The sequence below is a fragment of the Brachyistius frenatus genome, unplaced genomic scaffold (assembly GCF_029030835.1).
Source record: "Brachyistius frenatus isolate BFR_SWC_R1_liver_20210118 unplaced genomic scaffold, ASM2903083v1 Contig_182, whole genome shotgun sequence".
Lineage (NCBI taxonomy): Eukaryota > Metazoa > Chordata > Actinopteri > Embiotocidae > Brachyistius > Brachyistius frenatus.
The window spans coordinates 745,001-760,000 of NW_027210781.1; the positions used below are offsets into that span (position 1 = coordinate 745,001).

The window sequence follows — 15,000 nt, forward strand, 5'->3', positions numbered from 1 at the left end:
GATGCATTCACGTTTCCACACGACTGTGTCTTGACTTTCTTTTTTTTCCTTCCTGTTTCCTGTCTACATCACCATAGCAACCTGACACACGGTGTGGGCAGGTTTCGGGAGATTCTTCGGGCCGTTGAGACCAGAACCACCCAGAACCTACGCATGGTGAGGAACAGTTAAAGAGGTCATCCGTGTGTTTAGATCAGAGATCAGGTGACGTTTACGGTTCGCTTCCCTCAGGCTCCTCGTTTGGTTTAAAGGAATAGTTTGACTTTGCAGAAACATACTTTTTTGTTTGATGTGTTAAAGCTGGGGTAGGCTCTGCCCTAAGCCCCTCCCACCAGACAAGCATGGACATAATGTCATGCTTCAAAAGGTTCTTTCTACCCCTGAAATGCTTCGCTAATATCGACGCGTATTTCGTTGTCGTCAGTGATGTACTAGTCTTTGGGAACACCGGAACAAACCCTGGTGGGTTGATGAAGTCTTACCGACCCCGTCTGTCTCGTGGCCGGTCTTCTTTGTGTGCCTGTCCTTCAGGGTGCACAATGCGAACATGCTGCAGGCGGTCTGGACCCGGCGGATACGATCGGGGCTGAACTCCTTTCTCTGTACACTCCTGATAGGGTTTATTGTCAGACGATCTTTTTGATAAGTCCGTCTTCCATTCTTTGCTTTGCAGCGTCTCCAGTTGATGAATCAGTTTAATCTTCTCTCAGACCACTTCAATTATAATTTGTTGAAAGGTTATTATGGAATTTTTGCCCAATGATGTCATACAAAACCTCGCCTCCCCCAGCTGTCATCAGTGAGCATTAGATGCACTCGAAGGCAGATTTTGTTAACTGAAGACTTTCCCGTCTTCATTCTCAGCTAACCGTGGCTTTATATAGCTGTAAATAAACAGACTGGTGCTGTGTTAGTGCCAGAGTATCTTTGCTAAATGTGTTTGTGTGTGTGTGCATATAGACCATAGCCAGACAGCTTGCAGAGATCTTGCTCAGAGGAATGTGCGAACAGAGTTACTGGTCTCCTCTGGAGGACCCGCCCACGGTGTCGCCACTGGACGATCCCACACGGCAGGGACACACGCTCAGCAAGAACTACAGCCTCAGCCGGCGCCCACGAGTGTACTCGGGAGAGAAGTAAGTGACAATGTGTGTTTGTTGACGCCAAACGAGCAATATAGTGGAACAGAGCCAACATGTCTCTAAAGTGAAGTTTGTTGCCTGTGTACTTTTATTACCAGCAGCTCTCCACATCCTCTCCTTATCACTGCTCTCTTCTCTTTCCCCTTCTCGCTCCCTCTCATCGCACTGTCCAACATTTCTCTGGTCTCAGCCTGTTTTGCCCTCAGGAGAACACAGAAGAAGCTCTGCTGCTGCTGCTCATCAGTGAGTCCATGGTAAGACACGAACACGCAGGGTGGCAGACGCTCAGCTCAGCTTTCGTAAACCCTGACACGGTGCATCTACATGCTGCTGTTTGTTTCAGGCCAACCGCGACGCCGTGCTGAGCAGAATTCCTGAACACAACAATGATCGGATCATCAGCCTTCAGTCGGCCTCTGTGGTGTACGACCTGCTGACGATAGCTCTGGGCAGGAGGGGGCAGTACGAGATGTTGTCAGAGGTGACTAAACCGGCTGTGGGCTGCAGAGTCACAATCATAGTGGTTGTAAAATCTGAGATCTGATATGTTCCAAAGATAGAATACACTTTAGTCTTTATCACATTATTTTTTTCTGAACAAATATGTCTTATTACAATACAGCTGACAGCGTGTGTCTTATTTCTGACGTGTCCAGTGTCTGGAGAGAGCCATGAAGTTTGCCTTCGAGGAGTTCCATCTGTGGTACCAGCTCGCCTTGTCGCTAATGGCGGCTGGTAAATCAGCTCGTGCCGTTAAGGTCCTGAAGGAGTGTATTCGTCTGAAGCCCGATGACCCCACCATCCCGCTGCTGGCCATCAAACTGTGTATCGGACCTCTGCACTGGGTGAGAAACCACACAAGGCAAACAGATTCAGTATCTCGGCTTCTCTGTCTGGCGAACACTTTGTGGTGAGGTCGTCTTTAATATCTGTTGATAGCCGACTTAAAAGACGTTGTTATCCAACGTTATCGTTGTCTGACCTCAAATGTTGTCCCTTGTTTTTTCCGTTGTCTGCGTGTCACTGTTCATCCTTCTACTCTCAGTTGGATGAAGGCGAGTGCTTTGGAAAGATCGTGATAGACATGGGAGAGAAAGCAGCTGAATTCAGAGCCAAAAGTTACCTGGCAATCGGCCTAGTTTACAGCCTCAAAGCCACCGACGGTGAGTCTGGACAGTTTATGTGTTTATGTGGAGAATCTCAGCCTTTTGCTGTTTCCTTACTGTGACAGAATTCTGACTAAAATATGGTTTTAGTTTTCCTGACAACATCTCATGCATGTTTGTTTACATCATACTAACCAGGCGTTGTTGTCCTGCGGTGTGGAACATCATGTGTCTTACACGCTGTTAAGTATTGTTGTGTCCCTCAGATGACTGCTGTGGTTCATTTACATCATTATTCTGTAATGTTATGATTTATTACGAGCACGTTCTCCAATAGACTCCTCCAGCTCCGCTGTCACAAGGACAGATACAGGAAATAATTCCTGCCTGCTGCAATAAGACTGTACAATAACTCACCTCTGGCAAAATCCATCACGCAACAATAACACTGTTGTCTGTGTTTCTTGTTTGTTTAAATATATATATATATATATATAAAAATATATATATACTGTACTGTATATACTGTGCATTTTTATATTTAATATTTTTTACTGTTATTTTATTGCTTTCCTATATCTATAAATGCTGCTGTAGCGAAAACATTTCCCCTTGGGGATTAATAAAGTAACTACCTACCTACCTATTTTCTCTTTCCAGCATCATTGAGAAGCTCACAGGAGGATTACCAGCGGAAAGCTTTGGGAGCCTTCCAGAGGTTCGGACTGACTTTTCTTTTTTTGTTTGTTTTACGTCCACGTTTCCTTTTGAATTGTTTTGTCAAATTACAAACTGCTTTTTCTGTCTAACAAAGTGAGGTTCAGTTTAAAGTTATGTCCTGACCAGGTTATTGTATTTTACATTGATTCATTTGACCCCTACATCTGCTTGTGCAATTACTAACCTGTGCACACTTTCCTCAGACAACCTTCATCCATAAATGTTATTACTCATCAGATTTTTCAGTTTGCCTTCTGCTGCTTTTTATTTGTATTATTTTATCCAATGAGTGGTGCCGTAGTAGATAAATGCATCCGAATATTGAAATATCATCCAATTTCTGTTTCGTTACTTTGCTGGTTTTGCTCCCTTTTACCATCCTGCTGCTGCACCGACCTAATTTCCTCACAGCGATCTTTAAAGTTTCATCTTATTAAATTTTTTATTCAGCATGTCTGAACACAAAGTCTTTTTCTATCTCTCTCTATGTGTAGAGCTCAGAGTTTGTCTCCTACTGACCATCTAGCAGCCTTCTACTTGGCGCTGCAGCTCGCTGTGTCCAGACAGGTAACAATACATAAGCAATTAATAGATCAACTCAAACATTTCATTATTGTGGAAGTTTGAGACGTGAAAGCCGGACAACCAAAAAGTCAGAACATGAAGGAGTTGTACGTCTTTCATTTTACACTTTTCATCACAGCTCTAGTGAAAACCTACAGTTTATGTATATGTGTGTGCGTGTGTGTGTGCGTGTGTGTAGATCCCAGAGGCGTTAGGATATGTCCGACAGGCGTTGCAGCTCCAAGGAGACGACGTCCACTCTCTTCATCTGCTGGCTCTGCTTCTCTCTGCCCAAAAACACTACCATGACGGCCTCAATATTATAGAGATGGCCCTGTCCGAGTACCCCGAGAACTTCAAGTAGGCCACACACACACACACACACACACACACACACACACACACACACACACACACACACACACACACACACACACACACACACACACACACACACACACACACACACACACACACACACACACACACACACACAAGTGTCTTCACTGTCGTTTGTGTGGACTGAGCGTTGGCTGACAGTGAGTCTGTGTGCATGTTGTGTGTTTGTAGTCTGTTGTACACCAAGGTGAAGTTGGAGGCGATGTGTAGAGGGCCGGAGGAGGCTCTGCTCACCTGTAAACACATGCTGCAGATCTGGAAGAGCTTTTACAACCTCACCAACCCCAGGTACACACACACACACACACACACACACACACACACACACACACACACACACACACACACACACACACACACACACACACACACACACACACACACACACACACACACACACACACACATTCCTCAAATTAAAATACCAGGTCCCCTCTGTTCCCAAAAACTAAATCAGATTCCAGCATTAATATCAGTAGCTAAAGCAAAAAAAAAAACATCTTCCAAGCTACACATGAAACTAAATCTTTATTTAAAATTTTAACGAAATGTACGACTTTGTTATATTTATAAACTCAGGTCATAAAGATGTTTTTTTTTTTGTGTTCTTTATCATATTATTGCTATTGAAAAAAATAACAGAAACAATTGTTGAATCAAAGCCTCTTTATAACCGTCCCAACAAAAATGAACTTTGTAACCTTCATGAAGGAAGGATTTATGGCATTAGTGTTGGATTAGACTGCATTAGTTTTAGCTAGGTGGACCCAGCACACACGCAGCTGAGTGTGTTGGCTTACATGGAGAAACATGTGCTTTAAGGTTAGTAATAGCAGTCATGGGGTTTAATAATTCCAGAAGATTTTCATGTCATTTAGTCTAATAGTATTAGCATTAAGAGTTTTGTAATCCAAGGTATGTTGTGTTATTTTCAGGATTCACATCCAATGTGTTGGCAGTATATAGACATCGCTTAGTTCATGTTAGTTTTGTGACGCAGGTCAGTTTGCTAACATTTTTACGTTGTTATTGACCGTCAAAACTCATTAAACACATTAAAATGAGGCAAACTTTCTACTTGGGGAAAGTCTGGTCCTGTTGACCTCATTAAAGGTCATATTTGTTCCACTTCCAGTATTTTACTGGCTGTTTTGATTTCTAAAAGAATATATTTTTTCATTCAGATTTACATCTCAATACAGTGTTCCATCTCCTCTCCTAAGTTTCTTTCTGTAGCTCCACCAAGAACAGACTGTTTTGTGTCTGTGCCTTTAAGGTGCATTGGTATCAATGACCCTCTCTTCTGATTGGCTGACTCTCTTCTGCGTGATGCTTCAGCCTTGTAGCTCGACAGAATGACCCGCTCTGTGTTTTCCTCCACACAAAAAAGGTTTGACAGTGGGCTGTTGATGAGGGCGGAGATATGACGATGAGTTTGTGACATCACAAACTTGACAGAATTCCCAACAGCGCAGTTGCTGAAAACAGTTTACATTTCTCCATCACTCACAGTATTTATACAACATCCGAACCTGCTCTATAATCAAAAAAAGAAATGAAAATCTGAATTTGTACAATATGGGATCTTTAAAGCTTGAACTTTGAGTTCTTATACAAGAAAACAGAATTAAATAAGAATATAAATGACTGTATTATTTCTTGGTTTTTGGAGCCCATGCAGGCAATGCAAAAACATGGTGTGTGTGTGTGTGTGTGTGTGTGTGTGTGTGTGTGTGTGTGTGTGTGTGTGTGTGTGTGTGTGTGTGTGTGTGTGTGTGTGTGTGTGTGTGTGTATCTCTATCTCTTCTCATGTGTACATACATGTGTGCTTGTGTTAGTGATTCAGGGCGAGGCAGCAGTCTGTTGGACCGAGCCATAGCAGACAGGCGACAGCTCAACGCCATGACTCTGCCTGACTTCAGTGACCCTGACACTGGTAGGCACACACACACACACACACACACACCACGCTCAATCTTTGTCAGTAAACATAGCGACACACACAATTATTCTCTCTCCTCAAAAGGTGACCCTGATGGTTTTTTTGCACATTTGAAATCAGCTTTTGGTATTAATGATTTAAGTCCTTCAAGAGAGAGACAGCTTCCTCTTTCTTCTTGTTCTCCTTCTTACGTGTGTAAATCTCGCTCGCTCTTCTTTTAATTGATTTCTGCTCAGATAGTGTTTTGGTAACCATATTTTCTGTTGGATATTCTGCTGTTTTATCTGGTGACCTTATGAGTCTCGTGTTTGCAGACTGACAACCGGTGGCTTATATTTCTTTCCTTTTTTTATCCCTTGATTAATTTCACTCCTTTCTGTTTGATTTCCTTTGTTTTAGTCTCAGGTTCTTCCTCTTCCCACTCTGGTTCTGAACCCATCTCCCCGTCCACCATATCCACCCTCTCCTCCCCCTTTCTCCTCCCCTCTCTCCTCCCCTTCCTCCCCCGTCTTCATTCTGCAGCCTCCTCCTCTCCCTCCACCCAAAAACCCGTCCTTCCTCCCTCCTCTTCCTCCCGCTCCCCCTTCCCGTCCTCTCCCTCCTCCACCTACCAAGACCAGGACTCACTCCTTTTGCAACCACGTCACTCTGCGCCAGCTCTCCTCCAACTGTAATCTGCCTCCACGTCCTATAGCATGGTGTGGAGCGTGGCACGGCAGGTTTTTGGGGAGATTTGCTCATTGCTTATTTTGCACGTTTAAACAGAGCTGCATATCATTTCACAAACAATATCAAAGATATTAACCTTGTAGTAATACTAACGTGAAGTATTTTCGAAGTCGGACACTCGGCACTCGACTTCTTTAGCCTGTAGATATTGAGAAAGTGGTACCATTTGTAATACGTTTGTATTTACAGATCTCATTCTGATCACACGAATGCTGATTACTCCCTCCCTCTGCTCACAGAACAGCCTCGGTTTTTTGGTGTCATTGATCTCACATGTTGGAAGATTGTGCTCCATGTTGACCTCATTGCATCACATCATTGTCAGCTGCACACGCATGCTGTAAATGTCATGTACTATCACACCCCAAAGGTGTTTAATTGGATTCATATGTGGTGACTGAGGAGGCCGCTGAGCTCTCTGTTCGTGTTCATGTCACAAAGCGAGTAATTTGCGACACGGAGCATTTATCCTGCTGGAGGTAAAAACGCTCACATGTGACCATGTTAGGATTTTGTTATTTCCGTAATTATTCCAGGGTAAAGAGTGAAGTTGAGGCTGGATTCCTCCGGGCCCGGCCACATCGCTGCGAGACAGCCACCTGAGCTGATCGCACACATTCGAGATGACGTTTGTGACCAGATGTGCCACAGTGCGTTTCAGAAAAGGTGCTGAGGAAAAAGCTGTCGGCTCGTTTGAAAATATGCACCTGGTCTGTTTTTAATAGAAGCTGCAGAGAGCAGATCAGACACAGGAACGGCATCGAGCATCCGGTCAGTTTTCACAATAAAACACCCTTTGCAGACTCCCGATTGTGTATCACATCACTTCACTACATCAAAGTCTGCTGGTCTTTCAAGCAAGAGAAGAAATAACGTAAAGTAACAATAAAAACAATAAATACAATTAAAACAGATGAAAGAAAACTCATGTAGCCGACTTACACAAGCTAAAAGTAAAAAAAAAAAAAAAATCCCTGAATCAGCAAGTCGGCCAGAGAAATCGCTGCACTTCTGATCACAGTACTGTAGACACAGTGTCATAGAGCCGAGCCCGGAGGGATCCAGAGTTACTCGGAGAAGGACAGAGGCAGACTTTCAGTTTGACTTTAAAACTGTGTCCTGACATCTGATGTTAAAGTAAAACCAAACGCTTCAACGGCCTTTTTTGATGGATATAAAAGTAAAGACGACACGAGTCACCCTGTATCTCTGAATGTTATGTTGGTAGCATACAGCACCACAGAGCAGCGGACCGTCTTCTTCATGACTGAACGAATAAGAGGATCTGTGGACGACCCAGAACTCGGTGTTCTGTTCTGCCGAGTCTTTTAGCTTCACTGAGACTGTAGTGAACCTTCAATTTCGATTAAACCTCACGAGCACAGACACTGGGATTAAAAATAAACTAACCCTTATGGCGTGCTGCATGTGCCTCGCAGTCACACGCACTTTTCAGACAGATATTTATTTCGTGTGGATTTGAGTGCAGTTGAGCCTCGATGCACCTGCTGCTGTTGCTTTGCTTTTGTGCGACTTACACGCACTCAGTCGATGCAGTTGGGATTTAGAGATCAGTTGGCTTCCTTTTTGATATTACAGAAAATGTTTGTCACAGATTACAGCTTTACTGTGTCTATTCACGTGTTTGGGTTTTTCCCTGATTGTTTGTCTTTTGTTTCTGTTCATATTTCTTATTTCTCTGTCTCTGAGGACTTTTCATTTCCTCCCAGTTTCTACCTCACGTTGTCTTTCCTTGTCGCCATCTCTTCTATTAATGATGTTTGCACTGGAAAAGAATGGTTTTTTTATTTAGTGGTATCATTTTCTCCACAAATGATTGTATTTTCTCAGCTGGCTGGAGAACAGTGATGTTATTTAATACTGTGTTTTTAAACCTCAATGCTGAAATACAAACTAAATGTAATTCTCCTCTGCAGTGTGCCTTGTTTTGAACCTAAGAAACAAAATGTTCTCATTTTGAGGTCTAATTCGGAGAAATATGAGCCACTTTTAAGCTAATTCAACTTTATGGCTTTTAATATGCTGCTTGGTAAGCATCTATTTGAACTAATTACATCGTTAAAAAGGCGTAAATAGAAGCAGTTTGTCTCTTGTGATGTGGTTGCTCGACCTCTACAGGCGACATCCTGGGAATCTTTTTCTCTCATAACGTTTCAGATATTTCTTCTTTCCATCATTAACAGTCGTCTTTCTGTTGTTTTTTTTTCCCACCCCTCCATTTTTTTTCAAGGCGGCCTTCAGGACGCTAACACTCATGGTTTTTCCTCCATGTTTTCTGTTTGTAAGTAGCCATCTAACCTCCACCTGACCTTCCCTTTTCTCCATCCATTTTTCTATCCATCCTCTCCTCCCTGTCGACCTTCCGTTTCACCGATGAGGTTCAGATATATGTACGATATCTCTGCGATGGAAATATGTACATATATCTTCTGCTTTAACGTGACATCGGCAGCCACTTTCCAGGAGGGTTTTTATTCATCATGTCGGTGGTAAATGATTTAAAGGAATACAAGGGACTCCGAGGGAGAGCTCAAGCGTTGTAATTTGCATGTTGTCACATTAAAGCAGTATAAAAGTACTTGGGAAATTGTTTAGATTGTTTTATAGCACGATAAAAGAGGACGGTGTACATTTCCAGCACATAGTGGAGTGAAAGGCAGTTTGAGATGCTATTTTACGACATGTTTTAAAGTTTTCAGTCAAAGCAAAAGAGAGCGAATACTCGGTCTCGGACCCAAAGAAAGAGGACCAGAAGCAACTTCCTACTTGTGAAGCTAATCATCTGTTGACATGTGGCTGTAATAGTAAATGCACTGTGACGAGCAGCTTCATTGAAGAGGAAGTAGAGGTGGAAGGAAATCCAGAAAATGAGCTGCTGCCAAAAGCAAGTAGAGATGTGTTGAGGGGAGTTTGAGTACCGTGTGGTGGAAACTAGAAGAATTATCAGCCCGGTCCATCTGCTATCAAGATGTAGTTGTTTACTGCCATTTTACTGACACTTGGGTAAAATGTGTCTACTCTGCAACTGTAACATAGAGGGGCAACACACTAAACCAGCTCACAGCGAGGCGATGAGCTGCTGTTTTTCCCTGCAAGTCGACGTATTCCTTTAACTCAGTGAGCAGCTTCACTGCATGTGTTTGTGAGTGACTTGTGAACATTTGAAGTCACTGCTTCATCAGATCTGTTAGAAACTTTGTAAATGTCATTTGGCAGAAACAGTTTTTCATGCTTTTAAACATTCATTGCACGACTTTTACATATAAATGAACGTCCGTTACATTCAAGCCCGTTTAAGAGTTCACACAACGCTGATGAAGCCGATCAGCACTAATGAATCTCTCAGCTTCATGTCTGTTGGGACATTCCCGCTGAGCTCCATCCAAACCAGCTGAATAAGCTTCTTTGTACGTGTACAATAACAAATTAATGCTGAACACGCACATATTTAACCGGGTAGCTTGCGAGCTGCTGGTTGAAGACGCCTGCTCTCCACTTACCAAACGGTATCGGACCAAATTCTGATCGAGAAACACGTCGTTTCACTGGCGTTGTGATGCATTTTTATTTAATTTAACCACCTTTTATCAACAATTTACCAACTGATTTACAGCTGCAACAGTAGCGATGAGGAGGCTGAAGTTGAGCCAGTGGTGTACGCGCATGTCGACGGTGAAGGGGGACGCAAAAGTGCTGCACTGCAGGTTTAAAGCAAAATGTTGTCACTCAGGGTTCAGTCGTTTTATGACGATGCACTCGATGGATTGAAATATGTATTCCAGGAGTTTACAGGCACAAAATGTCAAAAGTGAAAGCAATCCATATGAAAACGTACTGTACCTCTGACCGCTTTCACTGTCAAGGCCATTTGACTTACTGCCTATAGAAGATTTAAGCATCACAATGTAGGATAAGAATAAGTTCAGGAAAGTAAAAAGGATTTAGGAGAGAAAAACAACGTGGAAATAAACAGGAAGATTGAATACGAGCCTTAAAGCAGAGTTCACTCAGCAGAAGAAAGAGGTTGAGGTTAATTTGGGAAACAACACATGTTGTCCTGGTTTAACACGATGTCTCTGAATGTGCTGTACTGGGCCGAGCTGCTGCATGCTGACATCTAATAAATGACTCTTTACAAAACAGCCCTTCAAAACAGGAATCTCAACTTCAAATGCGTTTGTGTTGCGCGAAAGGAAGAAACATCCTTTTGTCGTTTCCCTAAATCCACTTATCAGCAGCACACTCTGGCTTTAATATTCAAATGTTCTCCTTTTATCTTTATCTCAGTCATCTTTTACAGGCCGGTGGTTTCAGTTCCTGTCAGTGAGGTGGAAGGAGACACGGGACACACCGGGGGAGACCGGAACAATAAGAGAAAGGCGACAGGAAATCTTTTTTTTATCAGATTAAAGCTGGCTGAGCGCTCTAGTCATTTTAAATATAGACCTCGTTTCAGGGTATAAAAGGCTTATTTTTATGTAATTGAATCTCTTTAGGCTGAAACTGATGACAGTTCAATAAAGCAAAACCAGCTCAAAGATGAAATGTTGTGATGTGCAAGTGTAGTGCTGCAAAACAGTTACTTTTTTAAAAATAAATCAACTGCATGACCACTTGGTAACAACTCTCCTACAAATAAACTCAAACAGAACAGATCAGGTGGATTAAATAGTTGTTGTTGATAACATTTAGAAGCAGATTTAGACTTTGATTTAATGCGAGTTGTTTATATAATGAACAATTTGACATTTTCGTCAAAATGTACGCACGAAAATGTGGAAATATTCTTCTACTTTTAAAAGAACCCCCCAAATTTGTATGATCAGCATGATACGAATAAAACATTCGGTATCGCAGCGCTAACTTCCTTTTAGCAAAGCAATGATCAGGTTATTGATGAACAGTCGAGATGCAACTAACTCATTGAAATCCGTTAGAAATAAATAAAAAGCCAAAACAATATGTATGACGGCATATGTTATTATATTATGTTTTGCTTTCACAGAACTGCATTGCGTCTGCATTGTCCTTTGCGGTGGCCATTTTGTGTCCATATAATAATTTAAACGGGGAGGCAAAATATCCCAGCGACGCTTCTTTCACTTACTAATGTGCAGAGTGATGCAGTTTTATGCATGATGGTTGCAGAGATCACTTTAAACTGCTTAATCCTGGGCCATAACAGTGTGTGTTGCAGAGTGTGGAGTGGTGTGAACTCATCGCAGGCTTCAGTGCTGGAACAGGAAGCTGCGTACTAATATGGGCTCTTGAGTTTTTTGAGCTTTTTACTGGAACCAAACACCACAGGTGTCACTGACGCTCTGGTTCTGAACCGGCGCTGCTCAGTGAGCTCTGCTGTTGTGTTTGGTTGAGTTAAAACCCGGCGCTGTGGCGCACGGCTGCCTAACGCTCCTGTAGTGGTAAGTCGGGTAGGTCTCGGAGACGGTGTGTAACGGTTTGATATTCCCCCCATCTCCCCCCCCCCCCACACACACACAGGTTCAGTCCATGCTACTTCCATTGCAGCCAGTCGTGTAGAGCAGGCACTGTCCGAGGTCGCCTCCTCCCTGCAGAGCAGCGCCCCCAAACATGGACCGATGCACCCCTGGATGACTCTGGCTCAGATCTGGCTGCATGCAGGTACGCTCGCGCACACTCACGGTAGATGAGGGTTGTTTTAATGGAGCACCTCTACATGAGATAGTGACTGTGACTGCAGCCGCGTGAAAACATTATTAGGTTAACATGCCTGCGGGTTTCACTAAGGAGTTTTAACATGCTGCTGTTACCACCTCTCTGCTCTGTTAACATCAGGTGAGGTTATATTTTATATGAAAATGGACGTAGTTCCTGGGGTCTGAAAAGTGAAGCCAAAGTGGAAGTGGCTTAACGTGCAATACCACCGAGGGCCACCAGAGGCTGGCTCCAAAAAAACCTCTAGTTCCATTCGAAGAAATAAGCACGAACTTCTCTCATGAAATAAAATAATAATACAAATAAAAGTCATGTTGATGTCATTAGCTAAACTTCCTTCTTCTGATCAGTGAGCTGGTGGTCCTTCTGATAATTCATTAATTAATTAAATATTAGGCCTCAAAGAGAGGTATGCTTGATTTGATTGACATGCCTGGGGTGCAGTCAGGTGGGCGGGGCATACTCTCCTCAGATCCACCCAGTTCGTTCAAATATGGTCATTTCTAGTCCCAAAAAAAACCAAGATGGTGACGGCCAAAATCCCAAGCTCATGATTTCAAAACAGCAGTTTACAAACCAGTCGGAAGGTTTCCATGGGCTGTATATGTGTCTCTTTATTTATAATTCAATCATCAATTCTTAACTGTAATCAAATACAGCAGCGCACCATCTCTTTCAGCTGTTCAATTATGACTTGTGTTTTGTTTTTGTTTTTTTACCATCGATCCTCCTCTGAGCTCAGACATCATTAAACAAGCAGATATGAGGTCAGAGTGAGTGAGGAGGCTTCGGTCGTGTTTAAAAACACTTTGATTAGATATGAATTAGATATTAGATTTCACTGGAGCCCTGCGTCTCATTTCAACATCAGCAGCAGGGGAGTGTACACACACACACACACACACACACACACACACACACACACACACACACACACACACACACACACACACACACACACACACACACACACACACACACAGTCACTCTCTGACAGAGGTAGTTTGTGCTCCTGTTTATCTCTCCAGCTGCTTCCTGTCCGAGGTGGTCATTTCCAGCTTGGCGACACAGCAAATATAATCAGCCAATCAGAGGACAGACGGGCAGTTCAAACTCATTTCCTGTCTCGTGTCCTTCTGTCTTCATCATGGAAACAAAATGAAAACCTTTCATGACCTCGATGTAGAAAATGTGAAAACAAAAATCTGATGTTAAAACTTAAGTTTGAATGTAGATTAATTAAATCAAACTATCAGCTCATTCAACGAAGTTATTAACGGTCGAAAACTGCTGCAAGTCGCTCGTTTCACTGAAAGAAAAGGCCACCGGTTTTTTTAATTTTTTATTATTATCTCACCTCCCGGTTTCTTATCTTTCCTCCCCGTCTGTGCTTCTCGGGCAGCCGAGGTTTACATCGGCATGTCCAAACCCGCCGAGGCCACCGCGTGCACGCAGGAAGCCGCCAACCTCTTCCCCACGTCCCACAACGTGCTGTACATGCGGGGGCAGATAGCCGAGCTGAGGGGCAACATGGACGAGGCCAAACGCTGGTACGAGGAGGCCCTGTCCATCAACCCGACCCACGTCAAGACCATGCAGAGACTGGTAACACACACACACACACACACACACACACACACACACACACACACACACACACACACACACACACACACACAGAGGCTCTGTCCTTGTGTTTGTGAACATACCAAATCGTCCGTGCAGCCCGGTAGTTTGTGTTTTCTGTAATTACCCATGATCCTCTGGGACAGGCCGATCAGACCTCCTGTGTGTTTTTGTGTGTTTGTTTTGTTCTTAACGACTCTTTCCGAGCAGCTCACCGTGTTGTCGCTCCACGCATCAAACCCAGTTAGCGTGCAGAAGTGAAACGTGAAACCCTTCAGAGAGCCGGGCGGCATCAGCCGCTCCGCTGTCCTCAAGCCGCATGAATAAGTGACGACTGCGTCACGCGGCCGTCCGTCGCCGGCCCGAGTGGCGCGTGGAAGACCTCACGTGTTCGTGTCGGCCGGAACCAGCAGGCGGACGCATTCTGACAATAAAATGAATGTCATAAAAAGCGTCGTAAGTCGCCGCTGCGTCGTGTGTCGAGGTTCAGAGGAGGATTAATCACGCGGACGGCACGATTCCTTTCTGCTTTTGTTTTCTGGGGGATTTTTAAACGGTACGAAGGCCGATCGAAAGGTTGTGAGACTGTTCCCGCGGCGCAGCGATGCACACGCATGAAGGTTTATAGCTTCCTGCTCTGTGCACGACACACACACACACACACACACACACACACACACACACACACACACACACACACACACACACACACCGTTATATAACATGAATGTGTTCTTCTTCGTGTGTCTTCAGGGTCTCATCCTGCACCAGCTGCAGCGCTACAGTCTGTCTGAGAAAGTCCTGCGGGACGCTGTGCAGGTCAACAGGTGTGTGTGTGTGTGTGTGTGTGTGTGTGTGTGTGTGTGTGTGTGTGTGTGTGTGTGTGTGTGTGTGTGTGTGTGTGTGTGTGTGTGTCTTGATGCCATTTATGAATGTATTTTTCGGTTTCCTCTTTTTTTGGGTGGTGATTTTTTCTCTCTCGTCTCCTCAGCACGGCTCACGATGTGTGGAACAGTCTGGGCGAAGTGCTGCAGGCTCAGGGAAACGCTGCCGCCGC

General features: G+C 43.8%; 1 protein-coding gene across 1 annotated transcript in view; it reads left to right on the top strand.

The window, feature by feature from the left end:
• The window catches only part of ttc7b (tetratricopeptide repeat domain 7B), a 21,513-nt gene that overhangs the window by 6,121 nt on the left and 392 nt on the right, over positions 1-15,000 (top strand). Inside the window, 18 exon segments of the mRNA XM_069717854.1 lie at positions 78-156; positions 961-1,136; positions 1,333-1,396; positions 1,486-1,623; positions 1,799-1,987; positions 2,188-2,305; positions 2,909-2,966; positions 3,463-3,535; positions 3,732-3,892; positions 4,103-4,219; positions 5,770-5,867; positions 6,273-6,343; positions 6,345-6,543; positions 8,854-8,904; positions 12,123-12,263; positions 13,720-13,922; positions 14,697-14,770; positions 14,935-15,000. The exon segment at positions 14,935-15,000 is cut by the window's right edge and continues 392 nt beyond it. Of these exon segments, the coding sequence (XP_069573955.1) occupies positions 78-156; positions 961-1,136; positions 1,333-1,396; positions 1,486-1,623; positions 1,799-1,987; positions 2,188-2,305; positions 2,909-2,966; positions 3,463-3,535; positions 3,732-3,892; positions 4,103-4,219; positions 5,770-5,867; positions 6,273-6,343; positions 6,345-6,543; positions 8,854-8,904; positions 12,123-12,263; positions 13,720-13,922; positions 14,697-14,770; positions 14,935-15,000 (2,076 nt within the window).